General features: G+C 41.1%; 1 protein-coding gene across 1 annotated transcript; it reads right to left on the bottom strand.

Moving 5' to 3' along the window:
* ret (ret proto-oncogene receptor tyrosine kinase) lies at positions 1 to 25,961 on the bottom strand. Its single transcript, XM_084076587.1, has 20 exons — positions 25,749 to 25,961; positions 11,147 to 11,392; positions 10,575 to 10,868; positions 9,943 to 10,181; positions 9,592 to 9,790; positions 9,288 to 9,487; positions 8,613 to 8,895; positions 8,001 to 8,156; positions 7,542 to 7,652; positions 7,280 to 7,399; positions 6,489 to 6,748; positions 5,725 to 5,872; positions 5,515 to 5,622; positions 5,205 to 5,422; positions 4,920 to 5,042; positions 3,870 to 3,940; positions 3,607 to 3,744; positions 3,305 to 3,404; positions 1,894 to 2,041; positions 1 to 882 (listed from the first exon to the last, which is right to left on the bottom strand). Exons 1-20 carry the CDS (start codon positions 25,810 to 25,812, stop codon positions 725 to 727), a joined length of 3,384 nt encoding a protein of 1,127 aa, XP_083932713.1. The 5' UTR covers positions 25,813 to 25,961; the 3' UTR covers positions 1 to 724.
* Positions 25,962 to 25,989: the final 28 nt, after the last annotated feature.

Genomic DNA, 25,989 nt, shown 5'->3' on the forward strand with positions numbered 1-25,989 from the left:
TATAAGGAATCAAAAAGTGAACTGCAGTTTAACATCGGACATGGCCACAATCTACATTATGCCTCATGTCCTTAGACTGGAGTAGCACTCACTGTTTGATATTTTTCTGTGTACAAAAACAAAGAAATAAAAACATTCTTTTCACGGAACGTGAATCTTTTCTTTCTTTGGCAAGTACAGTTTGAAAGACTACTTGGGGCGGGGAGGGGGGCACAAAAGTGGTGTTTACATTTTGTCAGAACACGATCCTCTCAGGTAGAAACTTTACATTTTTAGAACAAGTTCAGCATTCTCCCTTTGTCCACTCAATCGCAGAGATCTACAACATGGTGATGGTAAAGGCGTCCCCTTTAATTCCTGGGCTGGAACAAGATCTTCACAGTCGCACATTAATAATTGGAGGCTATTGTAGAAGCGGCACAGGCACTTGAAAGACATTAACATTGACATACAACCTGGTACAATAGTCATGCAATGATACAATTTGGCCAACATGACCTCGAGGTAATGATTAACATACCGGTGAGCTGCATGAAGCATGGTCTATGTTATTCCAGCCATTTTGCAGCAAATAAAAGACCCCAGTTTAAATGCTGAATACCCGTGCAACAGAAATAAAAGGGAACCAACTTTAGCATCAAATTGTATACATGTATGTACAGTATTTTTATAGAAATATACACATCTACTGATAGGTCATCTTTTCTACAGTGTTGCTTTGTCTTTAGCTATCAAGCTTGTCCACAATTTTTGCGGGTGAAGGCAAAGCCATCCAGTTTGCATAAACACTATCATTGGCATATCTTGTAAAGACTGGGTTAGTGGCATCATGTCTGTTGAGCGGTACCGGGCTCTTCTCTGGCCAGTTCGGGTATGACATGCCTAAAAATGAGAACATATCATTTTTCTGCACTCAGTGAAAGAAATACAGTGTGCAGACAGTAAGGCTCTCAAAAGTAACTCTATGCTGTTACTTAATATGAAGTAAATCCTCCTGGAAGCATGAAGTGACTGGTATCCTAAGGATGAGTAAACATTGCATATATTATTTATTTTCTATGTATTGTATCATATGGTGTCTTTTGCACAGGCCGCATTGATTTTGGTTTCAGAATAAATTAGATCAAATGGTTGCCTTACTGCAACCATTTGAACAAGGACAGGTCACCATCATTTCTGGGATTAACTTCCTTACCAGCAATCAGCTTATTGCAAAAAATATTTAAAAATCCAAACACGTTCCCTTAAGATGATTAGTAATAAGAATAATATTTGAGGGAAAACATTATTTTTTTTGTTTTCATCAGTCAGTGTTACCCAAGAGTTAAGATCAAAAGCCTTACTGTTTCTCTGTTCAGCATTGTGGAATAGTTATATATTTATAGCAAATGTACATTTGAAATTCAGGAAATTTAAGACAATCTGGAATTCAAATCACAATGAGTGATTGATTCAGCAAGGACCTGTTTCAAATGTTACATACTGTACATTGTCTTCAAATGGAAAACAAAAAAGTGTGGTATGTGAAATGAGATGTTATAGAATGAAGAATGAATTTACAAATAAAAATGTAGTTGAATCATGTGTATGAATAGTGTCATAAATGAGAATAAATGGAATATTTAAATATTTACAAAAGTAGCATTTTTGGTCAGGTTTCATGTACATTAGAAGCAGGTCCAAATAACAAAACAAAAGTCAAGACACAAGATCTTTTTCACTGAGTCTCTCTCATTTACAATGAAATGGGAGTTATGTCAGCAGTATCAGAAAAAGGCATGCCTAGATCCCAGTCACACACACTTTGACTACGGAAAGCCAATCACAACTTGCCAAAAAAGAGAGCTTGTGTGTCCTGTCTCTAAAATCTAGTAAATGCGTGGGAGATTCTACCATAGAGCTTGTTTTCAATCCATGTGGAGGGAAGGGTTCGAGGGAGAGGGGTGTTATTACAGTCCACAAGGGGTGTGTCCTCTTCAGAGAGGGTGTCATCGTACAGCAGGGCGTCGGCTGGCGTGGATGCTGCCAAATCCAGGTAATCCTAGAGGAGAGGAGATGAATACCCAAAAACCTGATTTTCACGCATAAACCCCCCCCCCCCCAAAAAGAAAACATGATGCAGCACTTGAAAATGAAACATTTTCAGCACAACAAAGCATTAATTTAGCAAACACTAGGGAGTCACTGAGGCACACACACACACACACACACACACACACACACACACACACACACACACACACACACACACACACAGTATACACACTCTATAGATACTGTACATATACCGTGCATACACGCTGCTGTCATTTTGCGTGACACAATATAAGGTTGTGTTGAAAAGTTTTAGCGCAAAGTTTCTATTCAGGGGTTGTGCATGTTTTACAATCTACCCTTCTTTTTGATCATGGATTTTATCTAACTGCTCACCATAATACACTGATAAACTGTTGTACACATTCTTCTGTCCTAAGATAAGAAAAGATACTATATTTAGCCTCACTATAACAACAGTCTAACTGGAATCCTTTGTGACTACCCAATCCCAAGGCCATATTTTAGGACTTCTTGTGGATAATTGAACAGCAATTATCCACTTTCAACCTGGCGTCCCTATTTTGGGGAATGTCAACGAAAATATTCCAAAATGTTCAAAATATCCAAAATAGCAGATCTACAAGCTCACAGCGGGTCGCAATTTGTTATTTTTGCGTGCTACCGTCAAGCGATGAGGTATAAAATATGGCTTAAGTGGGTATGGTGTGTCTGCTACAGTTAAAATGCAGGCATTTTAGCAGATAGAGAAGCTAAAGCACAATACCTATGAGTATAACATTTTGTGTGTGTGTGTGTGTGTGTGTGTGTGTGTGTGTGTGTGTGTGTGTGTGTGTGTGTATGTGTGTGTGTGTGTGTGTGTGTGTGTGTGTGTGTGTGTGTGTGTGTGTGTGTGTGTGTGTGTGTGTGTGTGTGTGTGTGTGTGTGTGTGTGACTTTTAATGAGCTACAGTAAATGTCTCCCATGTTTGCTACAATGCTTCCTTCACACCAACCAGTGACAACAATAGAGCTGTCTATAATAATCCTCAGCTTCTGGAAAGTGAATTGGAAACAGGTAATGCTATACATGTCAAAGCACTATGTGAAGACAGCTAATTCACCAAGGTTTCATCACAATTGGACCAGCGCCTTAGAGGAAACCACATGTGGCTAAGGCATACAGTAGACCGCAACAGACAAGCCGCTTTCCAACATCTCACCAGTGTGTGATATAATAAATGATTTTTATTCATGATACTCGATCATACCCGACTTTTCACCATCATTTTTTCCAGTTCTTTGCTGATGTCGGAAAATGTGGGCCTCTTGTCTGCCTCTTGCTTCCAGCATCGAATCATCAGACTATACCTGCAGAGAGGAATCCACATCACAGACAGCCTCAGTACCACATCAACTCTCCCAGCACTGACATTTTCCACCACTGAAATGACTTAATGTGGTGGAGTTAGTGATCGCCCTCGGTATAGCATTGAATTGTTGCACACCAGAGACTAGTTACGCTCCATATGTCGTGTATGGTAAAGTAGCAGTAGAGGAGAAGTGAGCTCACATTTCCTCTGTGCAGTTCTCTGGTTTCTCCATCCTGTAGTCAGTCTTGAGGAGGTTAAAGAGGCGTTCGGGAGCAATACCTGGATATGGGTTTCCTCCCAATGTCACAATCTCCCATAAGAGCACGCCAAAGGACCAGCTGGTGGGACACAGGACATACACATTCATATAGAAATAATAAATATAGAAATATATACACACTATTATTCGTATAGAAATAGTGGCTGGAATAATACATGTCATAATTCAGGGATTTATACTTACACGTCACTTTGCGTTGTGTAAATGTGATCAAACAGGGACTCGATTGCCATCCATTTAACAGGAATACGGCCCTTGGAAGAGTAAGAGAGATATCATATTGATATTGTATCGTTCCATTAGCGAACTCTTCTTAAAGATGAGTTTTTACGCATTATTGACTCCATGCAGTATATGTGCATTTGAAGGGGCTAATTGTGCATTTGGCATTTTGACATCAGTACTGACTGGGGGCGCCCCCAAGAGCCACGGTGTTCCACCCATTTTAATATAGGATTACCTCCGCCAACTGAATTATATACAGTAGGGTCATTCCGTTTGTCTGTCTGTTAGCAGGATATCTCCAAATGTTAGGGACAGATATGCATGAAACTGTGGGAGGTCACAGGATAAGAAAAAATCACACCCAGTGTGAGTATAACTGGTTGCATCCTTGTGTTGCAATCAGCAACAATATGTTGTCATATTGTCACGTGTCACGTGAAGCTTGACCAATCAGCCCAAACATACGGACGGACATACGGACGGACATACGGACACACGGACAAAGTCAAATGTAGAAGTGGTTGGCACCACTCAAAAACGGATTAACTCTTCACACAATTGGCCAAAGGTGGTCATGGATTCTCTCAAAATTACACATAACTACGCTACGCTGCCCTCCCACCTATGAGTTCACCGAGCTCCATATATGGAGCTGACTGATTTGTTTGCGGCTGATGCCATGACGACACATTGAGGTTAGACAATACACTCCATATTTGGGTGTAGCTGCTACGGGAACTCCTTCTATGGTTATGGCCGAGTCATAGTGAAATGAGCGTGATGATTTGGTCCACCTGCCTGCCTGCCGGTCCTCCCATTAGCCTTTTAAAAAAAAAAGATATATATATAGATAGAGAGAGAGAGAGAGAGAGAGAGAGAGAGAGAGAGAGAGAGAGAGAGAGAGAGAGAGAGAGAGAGAGAGAGAGAGAGAGAGAGAGAGAGAGAGAGAGAGAGAGAGAGAGAGTGTTAAACTGAAGATTTTGTGTATTTTGCTTTATTTTTTTTTACCTTGCTCCTCTTCACATAAGAGTCCTCCTCATACACGTCTCTGGAAAGACCAAAGTCAGAGATCTTCATCTTCCTCCCCTCAGCGACGAGCACGTTTCTGGCTGCCAGGTCTCTGTGAACAAGCTGTTGAATAAAAGCAATCACATTGTAAAATTGTGTTATAATTTAACTACGGTAATACAAGAGTATACAAATGTATTTGTACACTCTATGAGTAACAAATGGATAAATGAACACTTTATACTCATTAATACTCACAATGAAAATACAAATGTGCCAAAATACCTTCATTTCTGCCAGATATTGCATGCCTCGGGAGATCTGCCATGCGAAGGAGATCAGGTCGCCCATGGTGAGCGCCCTGTCATCTGGGTTTTCTAGGTAACTGGAGTTGCGGTTCGCATCGCCGCCGCTCATGTAGCTAGGCCCCACCTTCCTGCTCTCACGTAGGAAGTTGCGGAGCGACCCAAATTTGGCGTATTCCACAATCAGATATAATGGACCTATTGCCAATAGAAACACAGCAACTTGGACCACTTATGCAGATGCACACGTAAGGCAACAAGAAGGCTGGTAGAGAGGAACGAGGACTTACCGTCCTGACTGCAAGCACCAAACATCTTAATGACGTGAGGATGATTGACTTGCTTCAGCAGCGTGAATTCTGACAGCAGGTCGCGGAGTTCACTATGCGAGGCATGGTCTTCATGCGGACAGAAAGAGGGAATTGAAGGGGTGTGAGTTCTTTCATGCATTCACTCCACACATGTCAGTATTACTTCCCAGCCTGTCTGGCCCGTCTTACCTTTAAGCATTTTCACAGCCACTGTGGTATAGCCGGCTTTTCCCTTCAGCCGGAATGCGGTCGCCTTGACCACCTTCCCAAACTCTCCTTCTCCCAAGGTTTTGCCGAGTACCAGGTTTTTACGAGGAAACTCCCACTTGGGGTCCTCCTGTTAAAACAATATGATAACACGTCTGATTTCCCAACCAATCCATATGGAAGCACATTTCTGCCACTGAATAAAAATGAAAAGGGGTTTGTGAGGTTTTTTTTTTACTCGCAATACCAACATTATATTTAAGTTTGAGTTTTTTTCCCCCCTTACAATTATAAGATAAGCAATTGTGAGTAAACAAGGGTCTAATAACTGCATGGCTCCCATGTGGATCTCAAACTTCATGTGGCCAGTCAATGATGTCAGTCATCTATGGCTAAGGTTTCAGCCTGAACCGACCAGCATTCACTTCCATTATAAAATGAAAGTTAGATATTTAAAATATATATAAATGTGAAAAGAATGTACTTCCTTGACCCAACGGAAGTATGCATAAGAAGTTTGGCGCTGATTGCTCCAGTGGTTTGCAAGATGAGAAGACACACAGACAGACACTCTTGTAGATGTACTGTACTGTATAGAATTCTGAGATATACTTATACTATATAATTGTCTGAGCACTAACTGGCTGAGCCTAGTCACTACTTCTTTAGTTTTGAGTGGCAGAAATGGGCGTCCATAGATCTAACACACAATGATGAGGAATAATCTGCGGGATGAAAGGCCTCACGGGTATTTTGAAGGTGTCAATGGCTACTTGGTTCTCCATGGAGTCCAGCGAAGCACGACGTATGTTGTTGGCAGAGTAGCTGATGGGGTAGGACTGGGCCGGCCGACGGAAGGTCATCTCAGCTGAGGCTAGCGGTTGCTTGGGTCTTGAGTTTTTGTGGTAACGGTGGAAGAAGTAAGACGTCAGGAGGATGGACATGATGAAGGAGAAGATCACCGCAGTGAAGATGATGGTCTTACACATGTCATCACATAGAGCCTCTGGGTGAGAAGAAAAACAGTCATTCAGTGTCTGTCTAACTGTAGAAGGAGCTTAAATTACTGATTTGGCTGAGCTACCAACAATAAGCATTGCAGGGGTTAAAGCCACCACAGCCAAACTGTTACAAACACAAAGAAAAGTACACAACAATAAACTCGGCACAAGAGAGAAGCAAGATTTGCTGCACATAACAATGGAGCAGGATTATGTGGAGATTGTTTTTTTAATAAAAATGTCTACGTGTCGTTTTTGTGTGACAAGTAATGGCTCTTTTAATGTATTTTCACTTGTAACTGTCTTGTTTGTGCTTGTCTCATGCACATGCCGGCCCACTGCCAGAGTTGAAATGTGTTTTTTTTTTCAATGCGAGGCGTAGAAACGTGTCTATTCACACGAGGAGCGCAGTGCGACCCTGCAGATCAAGATCAAGGTCCAAGCAAGTAAGGAGGTGTATTGTTGCTTCCCTTTATACTTTGCCGTACAACAGTGTCGCTCACCAGAATAACACATCAGGTTGAACATCAACTCACCTTCTAGGTCATCCTTCTCACAGTAGCAGTTCTTAGTGTCAGCGTAGCAGGAGCAGGTTCCATAGCCGGCCTTGATGCCAAACATCAAGCCTCTTTCATGACCTCCAGTGATGGGTTCCTCTTCAAAGACAAACAATTCATATAGATTTATTGTAAATAATAAATACATAATATGAACTGTGTTTTCAGCATACTATGTCTTGAAATACTGGCACAACAACAACAACACACACAAGTAAAAGAAAGGCATTTTACTTCTTACTTGTACAATCCTGTGGGCATATCAATATATCCCTGCTTTCTATGGCATCACAGAATCCATCGGGACAGGTCCGCAGGTCAGGAGAACAGGTAGAGTAACGTTCCACTATTCCTGGAGGACAGACAGCTCAGTGGGATTAAAAAGGATGTGGACAAAATAATCATCTCCGACAGATTACCATGCAAATAACATTGATTTTGTAGTCTGTTGGTCTCATTAGTGTTGAATATATATGTTTTTAAATTTAATTGAGATCTACTGCTCAGCCAAAAGGGGAGGTTATGGCTTCTAGGTTTCAGGCACACTACTAAATAACCAGTCCACACAGTAAAATTCTCAGTTTTCATTAATCACATTTGTAACTGAGTTAAAAACTGAGTAATTTAAACCTGGGTTAAATGAACACTCAGGATGTTAGGGTGCAGGCAGTTGTGTGCCCATAATGACAGTAGTGTGTACCTTTCTCAGTGCCTTGTCTCCACTGGCACCTCCCTGTGGTGGCTCCCAGGCCATGGATAGCCTCACAGTCTCCTCGTCGTCGGCTCTCTGCACAGGACAGTGGTTGCTGCTCATCCTTGCTGGATACAGACATGAGGTCTGTAGAAAAGTTGGGGTCTTGGGAAAAATACAGGATACTTTGGTTTTATTTATTGTCATTTATGAATATGTTAATTTACAGTAGATTTACATAAAACTGTTTTTACTCCACTACAAATCACAGACCACTGGACTATGAGCAACTTTGTGCATCTTTATGATTTATTTCTGAGGTAGGAGAGTGTAGAGAACCAGGATACCAAGGTCAGAGACAGGAGAGACATGCAAGACAAGATTGGGAGTCGAATTCAAACTCAGGTCCTCGCGGTTCACAAGGAACCCTTGGTCTGTGCACTAACTGCCAGAGCCTCTGGGCACCCCTATAATAAAAACGTCAATATCAAGTGAAAAACAATACAGAAATTACCCACAAAGCATATTTAATCCTGGATCTCCTTTCATAAGCAAAAACACTTAAACAAATTACAAAAGGGAATGTTGCTGCTGGCAATGGCATCTGCAGTGTGTCCTTACCTGCCCTGTCCAACACAATGAGGACCTGAGTGCTGGTCTGAAGCTGTGTGACTTCTTCCTGGGCTATAATGACATACAGTAGGTCCTGGCACTCTGGCCTGCGGAGTGCCTTGGAGTCATTGACATACAGTACTCCTGACATGTCTCTGAGGCTCTGGGCGACGCTAATGGCCGCATAGCAGGACTGCATGTCAGCAGAGACGTTCTTATCTGCCACCTCTAGACGGTAGGTGACACTGATGCCCTGAAACTTCAGGCAGTTGTCCACGCAGACTCGGCCAATCTGAGAACAGATGACATGTGTCAAACTAACTGTTAGTGTAGCATAATGTAACGCAATGTAGCGCAACGTAACACAAAATAATGTACATGTAATGCGACGTAAAGCAATGTAGCGTAATGTAACACAAAATAATGTACATGTAATGCAACGTAAAGCAATGTAGCGTAATGTAACACAAAATAATGTACATGTAATGCAACGTAAAGCAATGTAACGTAATGTAACATAACGGAACAGAACGAAGCGTGACTTAAACACTTGAAAGTGCCCCCAATTTATTTTCTTTCTTTCTTTTTTTCCTTTTCTTTTTTTTTCGCATCGCATGCAAACTCAGGTCTGTATAGACGGTCAAGTGGTTAAGGCAATGAAACATAAAAAAGGAACCCCCATACCTGAGCATATATGCCCGCTCTGCGTGTCATGGTGAAGAGATAGCTGACGTTAGAGAAAGTGATTGGGACCGGTGAGATGGTGATGTTATAGTGCAGTATCACTGTTCCCTCTGGACCAGGGTAGGTGGTATCGTTGACCAGGTAATCCACCTGGAAGGTGCGGTTCTCTGTCACAAGCAAGTCCCTCAGGAGGACAAGGCCTGGACACAAGGGGAGAATGAGGGGAAACAGGCGGTTGTCATTTTGACTACTTTCATTTTGGTCCAATCAAACCGTGATCATTGCATCATTCTGGACTACTTACTGTAATCATGGACAGTCCCTCGAATGTTGCCAAATATGGCCTTCTCTTCCCGTAAGAGGTCTTCTATTTGAAAGGTTTCCTTTATCCATGAGTCATTTGTGAGCATCGTCCCAACATATTTGTTCTCTTTTTGACTCTCTTTGGAAAACCTGGAGGTTATGTCTCTATCATAGACAGACATGGTGCCAAAAGATCCACCCTACAGAATTACATGACAATGATCAAAGATAATGGCAGTAGCAGGGATCAACAGTTCATTCAACATGGTTTGTCGTGCACACCCAAAGAAAATCTGAATCTTGCAGAATACTCTGGATATTACATGGAATAGTCTCAGGGTGAGAACCTCACCTTGACACGAATGAAATCGATGACAACATCCGCCATGTCCGTTCCATTTATATATGGCACATTGTCATCTTCATCAAAAATGTTGATGTACAGTGGGGTATACATTTTGCTTATGTTCTTCTCTGACAAAACGGTGCACACAAGCTCCAGGCTGTACATCTCCCTCTCTTCGCGATCCAATGGAGCTGTCACCACCAGCTCTGTTGTGTTCTCGTTCACAGCAAAGGGTGCTGGGATGTCTGCAGCCAAGCGGTGGAATGACAAGAGAGAGTGCACAAAAAAAGAATAGAATCTTGTTAACGACACAGCAGCATGCACAAAAAAGCTCTGAAGTCTACAGAGGTGACACCAAAAAGCTCTACTTTTTTTGCTGCAGGTTTAAATAGTAAAAATAGCGGATATACATATGCTCACAGTGTGTTGCAAAGCAACGTGTTCTGGGCTTGTAGATATGCTATTTTCGCTTTTGTAGATCTGCTCATTTCGCCTCTAATGATGTGAGTTTGTAGATCTGCTATGTTCGACTCTAATGACATGCCGAAAATATGGACACCAGATTGAAAGTTGTTAAAACTCACAGTCACAGATGTTTATATTTCTGGTGCAAATGTGGTCTATCTCTGGCATCTAACCTGATTCCACACTGTAGGAGATGGTGTAGTTGGGGCAGACGTTGATGCGGGTAAGGCGCCTGAGTTGCCGAAGGGCTCCAGGGAACCTATTTTCCATGATGTGGGGGCTGAGAGAGTCCTTGTTTGGGAAGCAGAGGGTCTTCATGTCTGTCTCGCTGCATACTGGCATGGTGTCATTGACAAAGATCAGAGTGATACGCAGGGGGGTCCGAACAATGCACTTGGTCTTCCTGGTGGCCGAGGGCAGCGCCATGGCAGTTAGGGACAACTTGATCACAGACGGCGAGCCCTTATCTGACGAGACACATGGCCAAAACAAGAGCAAGATGTCCGTTTTAATCTTGGACAGTGCTTTTCTTTTACTTTTACTTTCAAGGAATTACATTACCATCTTGAGAGAGCAGAACAGTGAATGTGACATTACCTTGAAAGCACAATATTGGTATGCAAAGAGCATATTACTAAAGGAACAACTCTACTCTCATGCCCATAATTCGATTACATGCTAATCTAGAACAAACTTTGAACAAACTCACTGTCCATTACCATTACAACATCTGTATCCAACTCACATAGCAAGGCGAAGTCTCTCTCATCCAGGGTTTTATTCATGGTCATAATTCCCGTGTGTACATCCATTTGGAACCAGTGGCTGTGTGGAGGGGGCCTGAGAGGGTTCGACCGGCACAGGTAGAAGTGGGCTCGTTCCGAGTCGCTCTCGGGCATGGAGTGGACCTGTAGAACTGGCGACCCCACAGGCTGGCCCACGTACACCGTCTCAGTGTACTCAGACTGGGGGAAGTACAGCGCCGTGGATCCTGCAAAGGAAGGATAATAACACTGTATGATCAGACTGTCTTTCAGAGACTGCTAGCCTGGTGAAGAACCACAGTATGCTACATTCGTATGATCTTAAAGCCTGATTCATACTTTGCTCCACGATGGTGCCGCTTGCCGAAAACTTCTGATTCTCGCTTGAAAATTGGTTCGGCAAGCAAGTGACACAGTCGCCCGACAGAGTTAGACTTAAGGATCCTTGATCACTGTGTCTGTAAGCATTAGTCCAAACATCACCGTAGACTTTAGTTTTCACACACTCTTTCTATGCTGTATTTATCAGACATCTATCTAAATATTTTGATTTGATCACAATGATTGTTCAATAACGATGGCATTCACCCAACTGATGGAAATTAACACATACATATGACACACACATTCGTTTTTATCCCTCCTTGATATATCTTTCATCCTTCCGTTAGCGGAAATTGGACTGAGGGCTCAAATGACACTTATGCAGCTCTTTTAATGAATTTCTCACATGGTCAATAAGATGTGGTTTCCGATTCTCCTTGCATTCACCTTGGGAAGTTTAATTACAAAGGATAACATGATACAGAGAAGAAATTAATCATTACCTGAGGACGATTGGGGGGGCGTTATTGTTAGGGGAATGGAGGTGGGTGGGGGGTAGTTGGGGGATCTATAAGCGCTATAGCAGGCTTTGTGTTTTACAGGAAAATGGAGATGTGAGTGTTCGGTCTGTAATTATATCCTTGCTATGTTCCTCTTTGACGACAGTAGGCGGCCATTTAGGGAACGCACTAATGTCATTAGCAGACAGCAAAACTAGATTTTCTATTTCTGTTGGTGCAGTTGAGGCCTTGGCTCTGGTTTCAGACATTGATTTAATTTAGCTGGGCTTGGATGACAAGAGGCCTGGATTGATGGATCAAATGTGGCCAGCCCTCCTGAACGATGGAGAGAAACTCATGGAACTATGACCCTCTTTATTAAAAGCATTGCTGAGGCAAACAGGACCAAACATCCACTTGTTTGGAAACCCAGCCGGGACAGAGAGATTTGGTTTCAGACCATCTCTCAAATTTTAGGGATGAACTTGTATCTGTAACCAAAATCTATCACAGTCTCATGAGGGCCATTTGTAACATACCGAAAACTGGAACTTAAACACAGTTACAGTAGAATGAAGTATGACGATTCGTTATACTTTGTTGTATGGCGAACACAACAAGCTTGTAGTGAGTAGATATGCTATTACTGAAACGTTTTGAAAACATTTTGACCATTTCAATTCCACCTACAATGGCATGGACAAAATTGGGACGCCAGATTATTCAAGTGCATGGTTAATGTTATTGAGAGGAAGATATATTATTATTATTATCCTCATTATTAATAAGAGAGGTAGACTACGGAAAAACACGTTTTCTTTTCCCACCAGATTGATGTGCCATTTTGTTTTTCAATTATGATTTGGAAAAGATCGGTTTGGAACATGTGTTAGAATCCTTTCACACAGCAAATCCTTACCGGTCCAGTTTTACACTTTCAGAGTCATATTAACACTTTTTTTTGCTGAGTGGTAAGGTATTAGAATGTCTTTGTGTGATTTGCAGGGATATTACCATAATGTTCTTCTCCTACAGAAACACACTTCAGTAAAATAAACAGGGTGATGATAGCTACAGCAGGCCCCAAGAACAGTTAAGCTGCAGCGTCACATGTGGAAAATAGGCAATCTACCAGCTCACAAAGCATTGCAGATGCAAGGCTTTATGAGCTTGTAGATCTGCTATTTTCGGTGTGCGACATTGATCGTTGTACAACCGAGCATAAATTAGGCATTAGAGCAAACTTGTTCAGTGGAAAAAACTGTCCTGAGCAGTAGCACCACACTGGATCTGCTGCAAGTGAATTTCAAGAAATGAATAACCATATGATATACTGAGCAGCACAACGGCTCAATCTGGAACAGACTGCAAACACAAGCATACCGTCATTTTCAAAATAACAAAATAAAACCTCATGAGGTCATGTGAGGAAACCATATAAACAGGCTTTGATCAATGACAAATGACAAAACAGTAAATCATGTTTATATACATGGTTGAATACAAGACGTTAAATCCATTTCACTGTCCAGCTTGGGCTAAACCAATACTGGACACTAGAGGGCAATATTCTCTTGATAGAATATAATGAGCTGGAGCTATTGGTGTGGGAAAACACCAGCCATACACACTAATGATACAATAAGTTCATACCTAATTATTGTCTACACATACTCATATTATCAAAATGATTTACAGTTAATTTTGTTTATGTTTTATATAATAAAGGGTACTCCATTTCTGCTTTGCTTTCTTTCTTTTAGCTTGGCTAAAGCATACTTACAGCTCTTAAGTCTGAAGGCTGAAGCGCTTTGGGAATTTATATTGTATAAATGTATATAAAATATATATATTATAGTTTATTCTGCAGTAATTCTGGTGAATCAAATAAAAGGAAATAGATAATGTTCAGTCACATAGTATACCTGAATAATCTCATGTCCAAATCTTTAGCCTCAACTGGATTTGGCTTGAAGCGGCCATGGGTGGCCCCCACACAACGCAATTTGTTTATATCGTTCAAAATTCAATTTATTTTCCAGGAATGAAGCCAAAGGAAAGTAAGCAGTTTATATGAAAACTAATTAATTGAATGGATCAAGCAGGCCCTGTGAGCAAATAGTTCCTTTGTTCTGTGATGCCTGGTAGATTTTCTATAGTGACTCATTACCTTTCCTAAATGCTTTGCAAAGATGATGCCGATATCCAGATCTATTCAGTAGGCTTAAGCCTACAGTATGTCACTTCTCCTAACAATAACATACACATGAGGGATGGAAAAAAACTGGAGTTTATTTAATTTCTAAAAGTATGGACATATTATCGCCCATTCTTGAAGAGTTGAACTTTGAGACAGAAAATGTGCTTTTTTAGGAACTTTCTTGACCCATCATAAGTCAAAACATATGTCTGTTTCACAACAGTGTGTAGAAACATAAATGTAAGCAAATCTTTCATAGTTTCCTAAAATACATTTAAACACATTCCTCATTTCAGAAGCCTATACATTTCAAAGTGAAAAACAAGTCCACAACTCAAAGACATCACTTTGAAAATGGAGTGACAGTGTCTGCAAATACAGAAGTACACCATACTGCAATTATGAATTCAGTCATCAATGATGTAATCATTGTAATGTCAATATGATATTGATTATCATTACTAAAATCCATCAAAGGCCCTTGTAATTATCCATGCTTTCAGTGAGATTTACATGCGGCTACAAGTGTACAGGGCAAGTCAACCTTATACAATGCCTGGTCACTTAAATAAAGAACATATCTCATCTACACTGTTTAACACAGCCAATGTCAATTAGTTTTGCCATGAAATACTATGGCAAATTCCAGTTATGTCCTGTCATTTTTACAATGTCAGGACAAAAGCACAGAAGGTTGTTGTGAGATGCTGTGATCCCCAGACAAGAGCATGACTTAGACTGGACAGACTGGTCAGGGCGGGACGCCCTCTCAGTCGTCCCAGACAAAGACAAGAACTCAATTAGCTAACCATGTGCATCGCCTGACAAATTTACCATCTATGAGCTCATGGGTTACACGGCTCTTCACGACCTACTAATCTACCTCTGGAATAGTCGCGTCTAGAAACACCCCCCCACGCTAACATCCCTATTGAACATCCTTGTCAACAGTAACAGAGCAGATTGTGATAACTGACCTGGACGAACCACTGTATGCACTGTTTTCATTATAATCTTGGTTCATCAACGGAGGTTAGGCTGTGGTTACAGCAGAACCCAGTGACCTCTCTCTCTCCCCCAAGGTCAACATTCATCTGTCCCCCGTAACGACCCATTTGAAAGACACGTATCTGGCAACCGACTAATCAATAGCCATACTAATGAACAGTCATGCTGATTGTTTTCCACTGATGAGCTACAGAGGAGAAAATGCTTACAGTTGCATGTGCACAATCATTTCCACTGCATATGTCCAATTATTTCCATTGCACATAAACTGGAGCAAATTGTGTGTGATTTGCAGACTGTGTGTGTGGTCACCCAAACATTACATACTGTATGAACTAAATTTGACATCCACCTCGACAGTCTGGTCTACCAAGCTCCATGATCACTAGCCCAGGGGTTCCCAAACTTCTCCATGGCCAAATAGCTATAGATATGTTGGGCAACATATTTTGACAATAACGACTTGCCCAAAATCATCAAACTTCCAACCCTATAAGCTTGTGATGTCACATAATCAGTGACATCATCAGGGCCTATTTAATCGACTGCTCACCAGCATACATAGACAGATCCTCAGACCACCTTCCCAGTGACATATGGTAACCAACAATTCCCAGTGAGATCACTTGGGATTCTTCTGTAAAAGGTTTCCACTTCCTGTGTCTGCAAGTCTGTTTTTGGGTCCTTCCACTTACCTACGCTTATTTCAACCTACCCTAGGGACGCCAGGTTGAAAGTTCTTAAACTGGCACGATAATCTTATGAATTGAATTGAATTATATATATATATTTTCTTATTTCATTTTCAATTTCCAATTGCCCCCCTGCAGCCAACACAAGAATATTGTGTAATTTATTACAAAGGAGGTCTAGCTTGTGACATGTAGGCATATTTAACACAGCCACTAATGACTATCATATTCACGTCATGATAGCTTTGCTCCCAAAAGACATAACAGTTATGAGAATCATGGCTGAGATTCTCCGCAATGAACCAATTAACTAAAAGGCTGTGCGCATCAAGCTGTACAGTAATTCAGTGGATGAAAGTTATTATTGATCATAATGTTTTCAAATCTCTCCCTCTAGGTTTGCCTTGCCAATACACACAATATGGCTTCATACTGTACTGAATCTCAAACTTGATTTGAACATATTCTTAATCACGGAACTTTCAATCTCAGCAAAGCATTTCTGTTATTCTGGTATGTTTTTGTTGCCACAAATTAAGGAAAAACAAACAATCAAACGCAATAAACGTAGTTATAAGTAATTTCCTGTTACAGTGGAAAATCCTTGCAGATCACTTTCCATCAGAGTAATATGAGATTAAATATTTTGGCAAGAGTTTACTTTGGCTGTTGCCTCCAGGTAGAATACTCAGGTTACCGTGGCGCATGCCATAACATAATAATCAATTATCCCATAATGTAATCCAATTAGCCCTGAGAGAATACAAGAGCTGAAATGCAATGTACCATGTTCATCAGTCATTAAGAAATCTAATATAACATCTCCCTAGGGGATAGCTGCGACTATGAATCCAGTTTTAGAATTCCTTTGGGAAAGGGAGCGATGTCAAATATTGAACCCATGACACATCATACAGCAGGAGATTGAGTCTGATGCTATAATCATTAGAGCACTTACAGTACATAATAATATCTTTGTCCTGATCACAAACTCAGTGCACTATGTAAAGACATTTATTGTTTTAGTTAGATACGGTAAAGCCTGTGATTAGTCATGCGGTCGGATGACGCCCAAGGTATGCTCCACACACCCACCCAGATAAGAGTGTTAATATACGGTAACTCAAGAGTCACCAAATGGAACCCATTTGGTTCCATTCTTACTCTGTTCTGGGAATCAGATGGCCTCATCTGCTTTGCTCAGACGTGTGGGCTCTATTGCTAGAATGAATTACTCAATATTCTACGGATGCTTTCCAACTAAATATACAGTATATGTAAATTGTGTGTAATCCAAATGTCATTTGTTGTATGATGAATAGTGATAATAGCAATCTACAAGATCTCAACGCTTCACATGTGATGTGAGCTTGTAGATCTCCTACTCTTACTACTCTCACTTACTGTTTTTTGAAAAATGTCTCTTAAGGACATGCCCAAAATAAGAATGCAAGGGTTAAAGTGGTTAAGGTAAGTGATGAATGGTAGCTGTGAATTCTAAGAGAATGCTGAACAATGAGCTTATTGCTTTATCATTCTCATTGCTTATTGTATACTTGCTGATGAAAATTAATCACTTCATAGCTGTCCAACTGCATAGTACCTGCCAGACCGATATATTGGTTGACCAATTTTATCGGCTAATATTGGTTAATATCTTTTTTTTTTTTGTTACAGAACATAGTGGGGTAATTTAGAATTTGTTTTCTTATCTATTACCCACCCACAAACCCATGAAATCTGGGTGGGTGTGTGGAGCATACCTTGGGCGTCATCCGACCGAACAGCCTCAAACTTGGCATGGGGGAAGGGTATGCATTGGCTTCTCTGATTGGCCAACCCAACCTGTTGCTTCACGGACTGGTGAAACTTTGCGCTTGTGCCGCTTAGCCAATATGTTCCTAATTGGCCAACCCAACCTGTCGGCTTAACTGAAAACTTCACTTCATTTTTTCATTGGAACAGAAAGTACGAGAGCTGTGGTCATATAGAGGGAAGCGAATGAAAGCGGTGGTGTGAAGCATGTGGTGCTGACAACGGGTACGAGTACTGCACAATGGGTGGGGCATGTATTCTCAACTTCCAACGTTCTGGACTTGCGACTCAGAGTAGGCTGGTGCCCGAATGGCACGAATGCAAGATTTCCAATGCATTCACGCAAATGGCAAATAAAGTCTATTCTATTCTGGTGCCGGTCTAGTCACTATTAAATAAAGTTTATTTAGTTATTAACAATAAATTCCCAGTGAAGTGTATTGTTTCAATTCACTGGTGTCACTTGGACAATAACGTTTGTTGTTAAACTGTGAAATAACCTGCCTCCAATACATATCTTTGTCATATGTCAAGTGTTTGATAACCACATATTGAAATTAGTTTGTAATCATGGGGGAATCTCTTTTTGTGCTATACAGCACTTCTCTTAAAGCTGCTATATAACACCTTTATGGCGCAATATACCTAGATACATAATATACTGATATCGATATATCGGCGGTTATTGTTTCTAGTTCTGTTTTTGTTGTGAACAGTCCTCCGCCCTGGAGAGTTTGTAACCCCCTGAGAGAATAAAAGAAAAAGATCGAAAAAGTAAACTGTTTGGACGGCGGTTCTTGGGAGCTGGGAAGGTCGGTTTTCCACACCTTATGTTGCGTTTCGGTTCCCCTAGGCCGGGACGTAACATATATTGTTAATTTGTTTTCTGATAAGGAGGTCAGCTGTTGTATTTTGTTTTCTTTCGTGTGTAGGTAAGGCTGAACAATTAATCGATTTCAAACCGAAATCGCGATTTGAAACCAAGCGATTAGCGAATCGCAAAGGCTGTGATATATATATATATTTTTTCGATCATACTAATCAGCCGGAGCGAGTCTGATCCAGTGTTTAAGACACTGCAGCAACTCTTATTGCCATCCTCCTTGAGTGACAGTTGTGCTAACCAATCACAAGTACTGTGCTCTCTACTCTAACCAATCAGAAGTGTCTCAATGCGTCTGCATGCATACACACCCACTAACAACAAAGCAATCCTTTACATCAACTAGTGTGCGTTACCTACTGTGCCCTGCTCCCAAGTTGATGCTCCTGCTAGTCAGTTAGCACAGCGTCCGCAAAGCCTGAACCAGAAGAAACTCTGCACAATTTAGTCCCGAAGAAATCAAGCACTTCGGTGACATGGGATATTTAGTTTTCGACATTACAGATGTGCAACAAAAGAAAGTTTTGTGCAAGACCTGTCCTGGTACAGTCGCCACATCCCGAGGCAACACCACAAACCTTCGTCAGCACTTGAAAAATCACCACAAGCACCTATACGACGAGTGTATGGTCAAGGCAGGTGAAAGTCAAAGTAGTAGTACTGATGATGTTCTAGCCCAGTCTAGTAAACAGACAACTCTGAAAAATTAATTTGCAACTGTTACTCCGTATGAAAAGAGCTCACGTGGGCACCGTGAAATAACGAACGCCATAACATACCTCGCCAAAGACATGGTGTCCATTAATATGGTGACCAAAGAGGGATTCCAAAAGCTAATCCGAACACTGGATAGAAGATACGCAATACCATCTCACACATACTTCAGTCAAGTTGCTATTCCTGACCTGTACACAGAGTGTAGAAAAGGTGTCGAGGCGGAGCTGAACACCATGAACTACTACGCCACATCCACCGATCTGTGGTCAAGCAGGACGACCGAGCCATACTTAAGTCTCACGGTACACTTCATAAATGACAACTTTGAGTTGAAGAGTCGCTGCCTGAAAACCTTGTAATTCCCTGACGAACATACTGGAGAAAATATTGCCGCTGGGGCCTGAAAGAAGAGGACCAGACGTGTATCACTACTGATAACTGATCAAATGTGATTAAGGCTATGGAACTGAACCAGTTGACCAGGGCCAGAGGTTATTGTTTCTAGTTCTGTTTTTGTTGTGAACAGTCCTCCGCCATGGAGAGTTTGTAACCCCTGAGAGAATAAAAGAAAAAGATCGAAAAAGTAAACTGTTTGGACGGCGGTTCTTGGGAGCTGGGAAGGTCAGTTTTCCATACCTTTCCCCTAGGCCGGGGCGATATATGTTACGGCCCGGCCTAGGGGAACTGAGACGCAACATACGGTGCTTTTCGATCTTTTTCTTTTATTCTCTCAGGGGGTTACAAACTCTCCAGGGCGGAGGACTGTTCACAACAAAAACAGAACTAGAAACAATAACCTCTGACCTACACACGAAAGAAAACAAAATACAACTGCTGACCTCCTTTTGGAAAACAAAGCCCAAACAATATAATCAAACCCCCCCCCCCTCTCCTTAGCTGAGAACAATAGAGAACGAGAGATGGCAACAGTAATCGGCAGACGGCCGAGGTAGGATCAAACTGTAAGCATCTAGATCTACATGTTAGATCAAGTGTTTGTAGAGAACGTATACTACATGTCTGTTCGGCTTCACATGCACAATGGCTATACAGATCACTGATTAATTTACGGACGGGTTGGGAGTCAAGAAGGACCGGGTTCGCTGTCGCCGGCTCACTGACAGCCTTTTAAAGTTGGAGCAGTCCTCTGGCCACCAATCAGGAATGGGTGCGTCTGCTGCTGGCACTCCCCCTCCTACAATCATCCAATCACACCACAACACTCTCTCACACAAACACCCAAGCAAACACACACACACACACACACACACACACACACACACACACACACACACACACACACACACACACACACACACACACACACACACACACACACACACACACACACACACACACACACACACACACACACACACAAAAGAAATCTAGCCTACACCAAGCCTCTTCCTAACCTTCATAATCATAACAGTATTGTCCCCAAAAATCCAGTAAGGCCCTAATCAAAACATCCAATCGATCCATTAGGCGCAAAACCAACGTATACAACCTTTTAGAGTTTCAAAATACAGCTTAGTCAAATTGGAGCCATAATATAATTTAGTCATTGTAGCACTTCAGACATGTGATGGGAGCCAATGAAGGCACTGCATCCTGAGCATAAACAAAGCCATAAGGGCAGATACAGGGTGGATCTTGTAGGTGAGGCTTCACCCCGACTCAGGTTTGCACTTTAAAAGCCACTAAATGCTCTCTCCTATATTTGTTTATGTACTGCATTCATGCACACCAGAAAATCTAATCAGATCAGCTCCATCGTTGTTTTTCTCATTGTCGTAAACGACGGTCAAAACACGGCATGCACCACTGGCGCCTGGAAAATAACTTGTCAAGACCCATGTGAAAAAACAGAGCTAAATGCCCAGAGGGCAAAATTTCAATCAATGTCTCCTTGTCCTTCCACCACAGCAAATTAGATTCTACCCATGCATGGGGGGAAATGTGACCCTTAACTGACTAGGGGAATGAGGCATAGAGCTTTGACAGGTAGTGTAGGAGCATCCATGGAGGCCTCGAGTTGGAGGTTGGTCACAGACCTCACAGCAACAACCATAAACCAATTATCATCCAAGATGTCCCTACGTCCTCTGAGAAGGAAAACAAGCAACTGTGAGCCTATCTGTTGTCCTTTGCTTATACTGTAACTGATGTCGTGGAAATGTTATTATTAACTAGGCCCACAAAATAATCCACATGGATGAAAGCATGATTGGTCAAAGTTGTTTTTGGAAGCTCCCAAGACAAATTAGACAAGCATGGGCTGACTGTCCATCCAAGTTCTACCCTCTCCCTTTAACCCATTAAGACCGGGAAAGTCTATACGTTGTTATGCCTTTAAAACCGGGAAAGCATCCGTGTCATTTTAGATGTTGCTATGGATATAGCAACAGGAATTTATTTTTTGAATAGAACATAGAAGACTTTCTGAAAACTTAGGTTAGGATTTAGAAGGCGATTCAAAATCAGCCTCAGATCTAATGGGTTAATAAATTGATAGTGCTTCAATTGAGCTTATGTTTATTAAAATGATATACCCTCATGGTAGCTTCTACAGTATGTACATGCCTGGCTACCCAGTGCCCACCACCTCACAACCTCTCTACTAAATGCTACTAAAACTAAACAAATAGTCAATATTACATTTTCCCCTCACATTGAATCGTTTTAATTGTGAAAAGAGTCTGGGCACTTGTTACGTGGAGAACCGAGCACTGTCAATGTAAATTTGGACTGTTGTTGGCATAGGTGTAATCACTTTGGTTCTCTGTGGTGTTTAAGAATGGTGAGCACCGTAGCTAGCACTGTATTCTTGGGAAAATATCCCACCCATTTAAAAGATCTAGAGAGATCTACAAACACAGTGACTGAAATGAAACAGAAACACCAAACACTCTAGCAAATAACTTTATGTATCACAGTGTTTTCCAATTATACTAAAAGAGACGTAGTGACAGCAAGAGCGGAGAATTGAGAAGATTTATAATGTATCCATAAGCAACGCAAGACACAAGCTTAACTAAATCATATAATGTAATAAGGGGCTAAATCAAATAGCGGCATGTATCAAATGAGATTTATCGGTCTGGTCCTTCTCAAAAGCGATGGATGCTGATGAAAATCAGTGTGCTAATGCAAGGAGGAGAGCCAGCTAAATCCACTCCCAACATGTCTTCCTCTGGGATGCAGGACCCCATCGTGGAGATTACCACTTGTTTAAGGTTTCAAAGGCCAGAGGGCAGTGTGGGGTCACACATACAGTAGCAAGGTCACGACAGCAGCTAAACAGATCAATCTGCTTACATAATAAACAACCACATCTCTTCATTTAGACTGATGGATAGATAGACAGTTGAATATCTGACAGAGCATCTGTTCTATTTCATCCACAGCTTTTGTTGTATTTGGAATGTTTTTTTTCCAGCATCAAACTGAATAGTCAGTAAAGGTATTGGAGTTTGAACTCCAATCCATTGTTTACATCTCTGTAAAGTTTGCCAATGCCATGCAAAATTTGCCTTTGTGGCTGATGTAAGGTCTCTGTGAGTTGAGTTGCGAGTCTCTTTGATTTGACCTTGATAACTGGAGACTGCCACAAGAGATCTGATGTCTATGAACAAAAAGGAGTAGACTAAAAATAAACAGAGGAAGCTACAGATACAAACCAAAGATGTTTCTTTACAAAAGGAGAAATCTCAAGCAGTATGTATATTGTGGTTTACAGGACCACTCTCCTTTTTGTCTTAAACCAGCTTACTTCAGCTAAAGTACTGATGCCCTGCATGTGGGCCTAATTCTCAGCTAACCACATTTAAATATGTAGATTCATTGCCATTAGTATAGTGGCATTGATTGCCAATTTCCTTTTGGTTGATTACCTCAGCAAGAAACACCATGTAATCACCAGTAATTGGTAACATGGAACAGCAGGGATGTTGAGTTCAAATTTAGTTTGTTGTTTACATGGCCTGAGCAAACAATCCAGATGGTTCTTGGTATAATGTAGATACAGTGATACACATAATAGCATAACAATGATGAAAGCTGTTTCGGCTGTTTTCACCTGGAGGTTCACACCTACTTGTAACTGAATAGACTTCACGGTGGGTATGTAATACATTTCTAGAGGAATTAAAATCCTTAATTCTGTAATTTAGGGACAATACATAATGTAACAATAGGACATGAGCAGGTGTGAGCTCTATAGATTTGATCTGGGGAGAAGGGGTGGGGGGGTTCGAAGATAATCAATGGCCTACAGTTGATGTCAACAGCTCATGTACTCATGTCTACTAGCTACAGCTGGTGCCATTTCTTTCAAAAGTAAAACAAATATAAATAAAATACATAAATAAAGTATAACTTATAGAATCAATCTGATCTGCGTCATTTTCATGGGGTGTAAAGTCTAACCCACAATCAGAATAGTGTGTGCTCATAACCTACGAGGTGATATTTTCCTAAAGAAGACAAACATACAGTGTTTACCCAGAGACAGGAGCACCTGCCGCACATCTGCCTGCAGTTCAGTTCTCTCTGGCGAACCAATGTGGTGCTTTTGTTGCCACAATCAGGCAGGTGTGGGTATATCCCTATTTACGGCTGTTAAAGAAACCGAGGCCACAGATTTCAGCACCCACTATATTGCAGTGAAACTGAATGTCCTTGAGAGTCAACATGTGCTACATCATGAGCCAAACTCAATAAACATTCAATTATGAATATTGAAAAAACACATTGGACACTTTAAGAGAATGCATCATACATGTTATCATGTAGCCTACAGTAGTACAGGGCTATAAATCTGTTGCCTTTTTATGAGCCTACTGTATGGCAAGGCCATATCTCCAGCAGCACACCTCCTTAGCCTGGGTCCTTCACATCACTGGGCAGAATTTATTGTGAATTTACCTCACACATCCCTTGCAGACTGGGAACCGAACAAAGCCTAAGAGGGTGGTAAATTCTGAGTCTTACTACGTACATAGGGCTGTCACAATGAAAAACAATCAAAGAAGATTACACATTACTATGGCATCTTAAATATTTCATGAATCATTTTAATGCCACTGCCTAAATTGCTCCCTTGGGTAATTACACAGGTCTAGGTACTGTATATGCTGCTTATTGGTAACACCACTTTTGGGTACATGGAATTGTACAGACAATAGGATAGTAAATTATTGATTTTTAGATCTTGATTCAAAGACTGCGATAACTTTTCTTTGGCACTCCAAGTCCCTGATGACAGAATCGATAGGAGACACTGACTAAAATAGATTTAAATCCCACAGCAAATTAAGGAATTCCACACAATGGGCTATATTTGTCCAACCATCAGGATTTCACATGCTTGCAGCACACTGCGATTTACACACTGTGGGGCTATGAGTGAGACTTTATATATAGACCCATGGGAGGAATGTGTTAGTACAGTTGTGGTGTGGGATTGTGAATGGGATTATAATATTATGATATATAGCTATATGCATTTTTTCCTCTAAGAGAGGACGTGGCATACCATGCATAACACCAGGGGATAGATATTTATAATTTAAACAATGCAATAGGCTACTTCAGGCTGATTGCAGTCGCAAGCAGTGTATGTCTGCACAATAAATCCACCTTTTCAAAGCCACTTGAACAACTCTTAAAGCTCTATAAATAGCCAATCTACAAGCTCACAATGCCTTGCAGCACGAGTTGTGAGCTTAATTGTAGATCTTCTATTTTTTTTAGATCTTTTTAGATCTGCTATTTACATTCTACAGTGCTACACACTTTACAAATAGGCTACAAACAAACCAGCTCCAGGCATAAACAATTAACTTTACCAGTGGATTTGTATGCCATTGTCTGAATAGTCCAGAAAACGATTTCTGGAACATCTCCGGAAATTACTTTTCCAGTAGCAAATGTAACAGTCTCGTTCATGTTGGAAATCAAAAACTGCGACATTTCCATTAGTGGTATATAGGCTACATCTCAAAACAGTTTGGTTTTCAGTTTGGGACATGTAGACCTATGTATTATGGTACAATTGCATGATATGATATCCTACTGTAGGTCCGTATCAGGCTGCTTTAAGGTGCGTCTGATGCCGAGAGGCTTAAGTGTCTGTTATCTTCCAGATCCAGCCAAATGGATCCATGAAGAATCCAAACCTATTCTCACGAATAAAAGTAGCTTATACCTTTTCAAGACACATCAATTAGCCTAATTGTTCAGTTATTTTAAATATCACCATCTTCTGCCGTACAGTGAAATTAAGTTATAGGCCCACATGTTTCTTTTTCTGTTTTCTTTTTCAAAAGTAGGCTAAAACCTATGCTTTATTTGAAAAAAAAAAATCAAAGTTTATTTTGTGGACTTTATTCTGTGCTCATACAGGCAACGTTCTAGAAGAAAGCTGAGGATGTCTCTTACCTTCACACCACAGCTGCATGATCAGGAGGATGTTTCCCAGAGAGAAAACACAACTTGGCCCCATATTCACGAACCATAGGTGAAGTTTCTGAATGAAAAATGCAAAAACAGTTCCTCTAGAGAATGATGGAGAAAAAAAAAGTAAAAAGAATTCAATCAAGGCAGAGTATAATAAACCAATTTCCCCGCGGTGCGCAGTTTTCGGGAAGCCAATGAAGTCCTCAGTGGAAGGAAGTGTCCC

The sequence above is a fragment of the Gymnoscopelus microlampas genome (assembly GCF_963454915.1).
Source record: "Gymnoscopelus microlampas genome assembly, chromosome: 13".
In the NCBI taxonomy this organism is placed as follows: domain Eukaryota; kingdom Metazoa; phylum Chordata; class Actinopteri; order Myctophiformes; family Myctophidae; genus Gymnoscopelus; species Gymnoscopelus microlampas.

Excerpts from the sequence above, each read along its gene's own strand:
- ret (XM_084076587.1), bottom strand. The coding sequence starts at position 25,812 with ATGGGGCCAAGTTGTGTTTTCTCTCTGGGAAACATCCTCCTGATCATG. Across the intron at positions 11,393-25,748 it reads CATGCAGCTGTGGTGTGAAG|GATCCACGGCGCTGTACTTC; the intron begins GTAAGAGACATC and ends CTTCCTTTGCAG. Across the intron at positions 2,042-3,304 it reads AAATGATGGTGAAAAGTCGG|GATTACCTGGATTTGGCAGC; the intron begins GTATGATCGAGT and ends CCTCTCCTCTAG.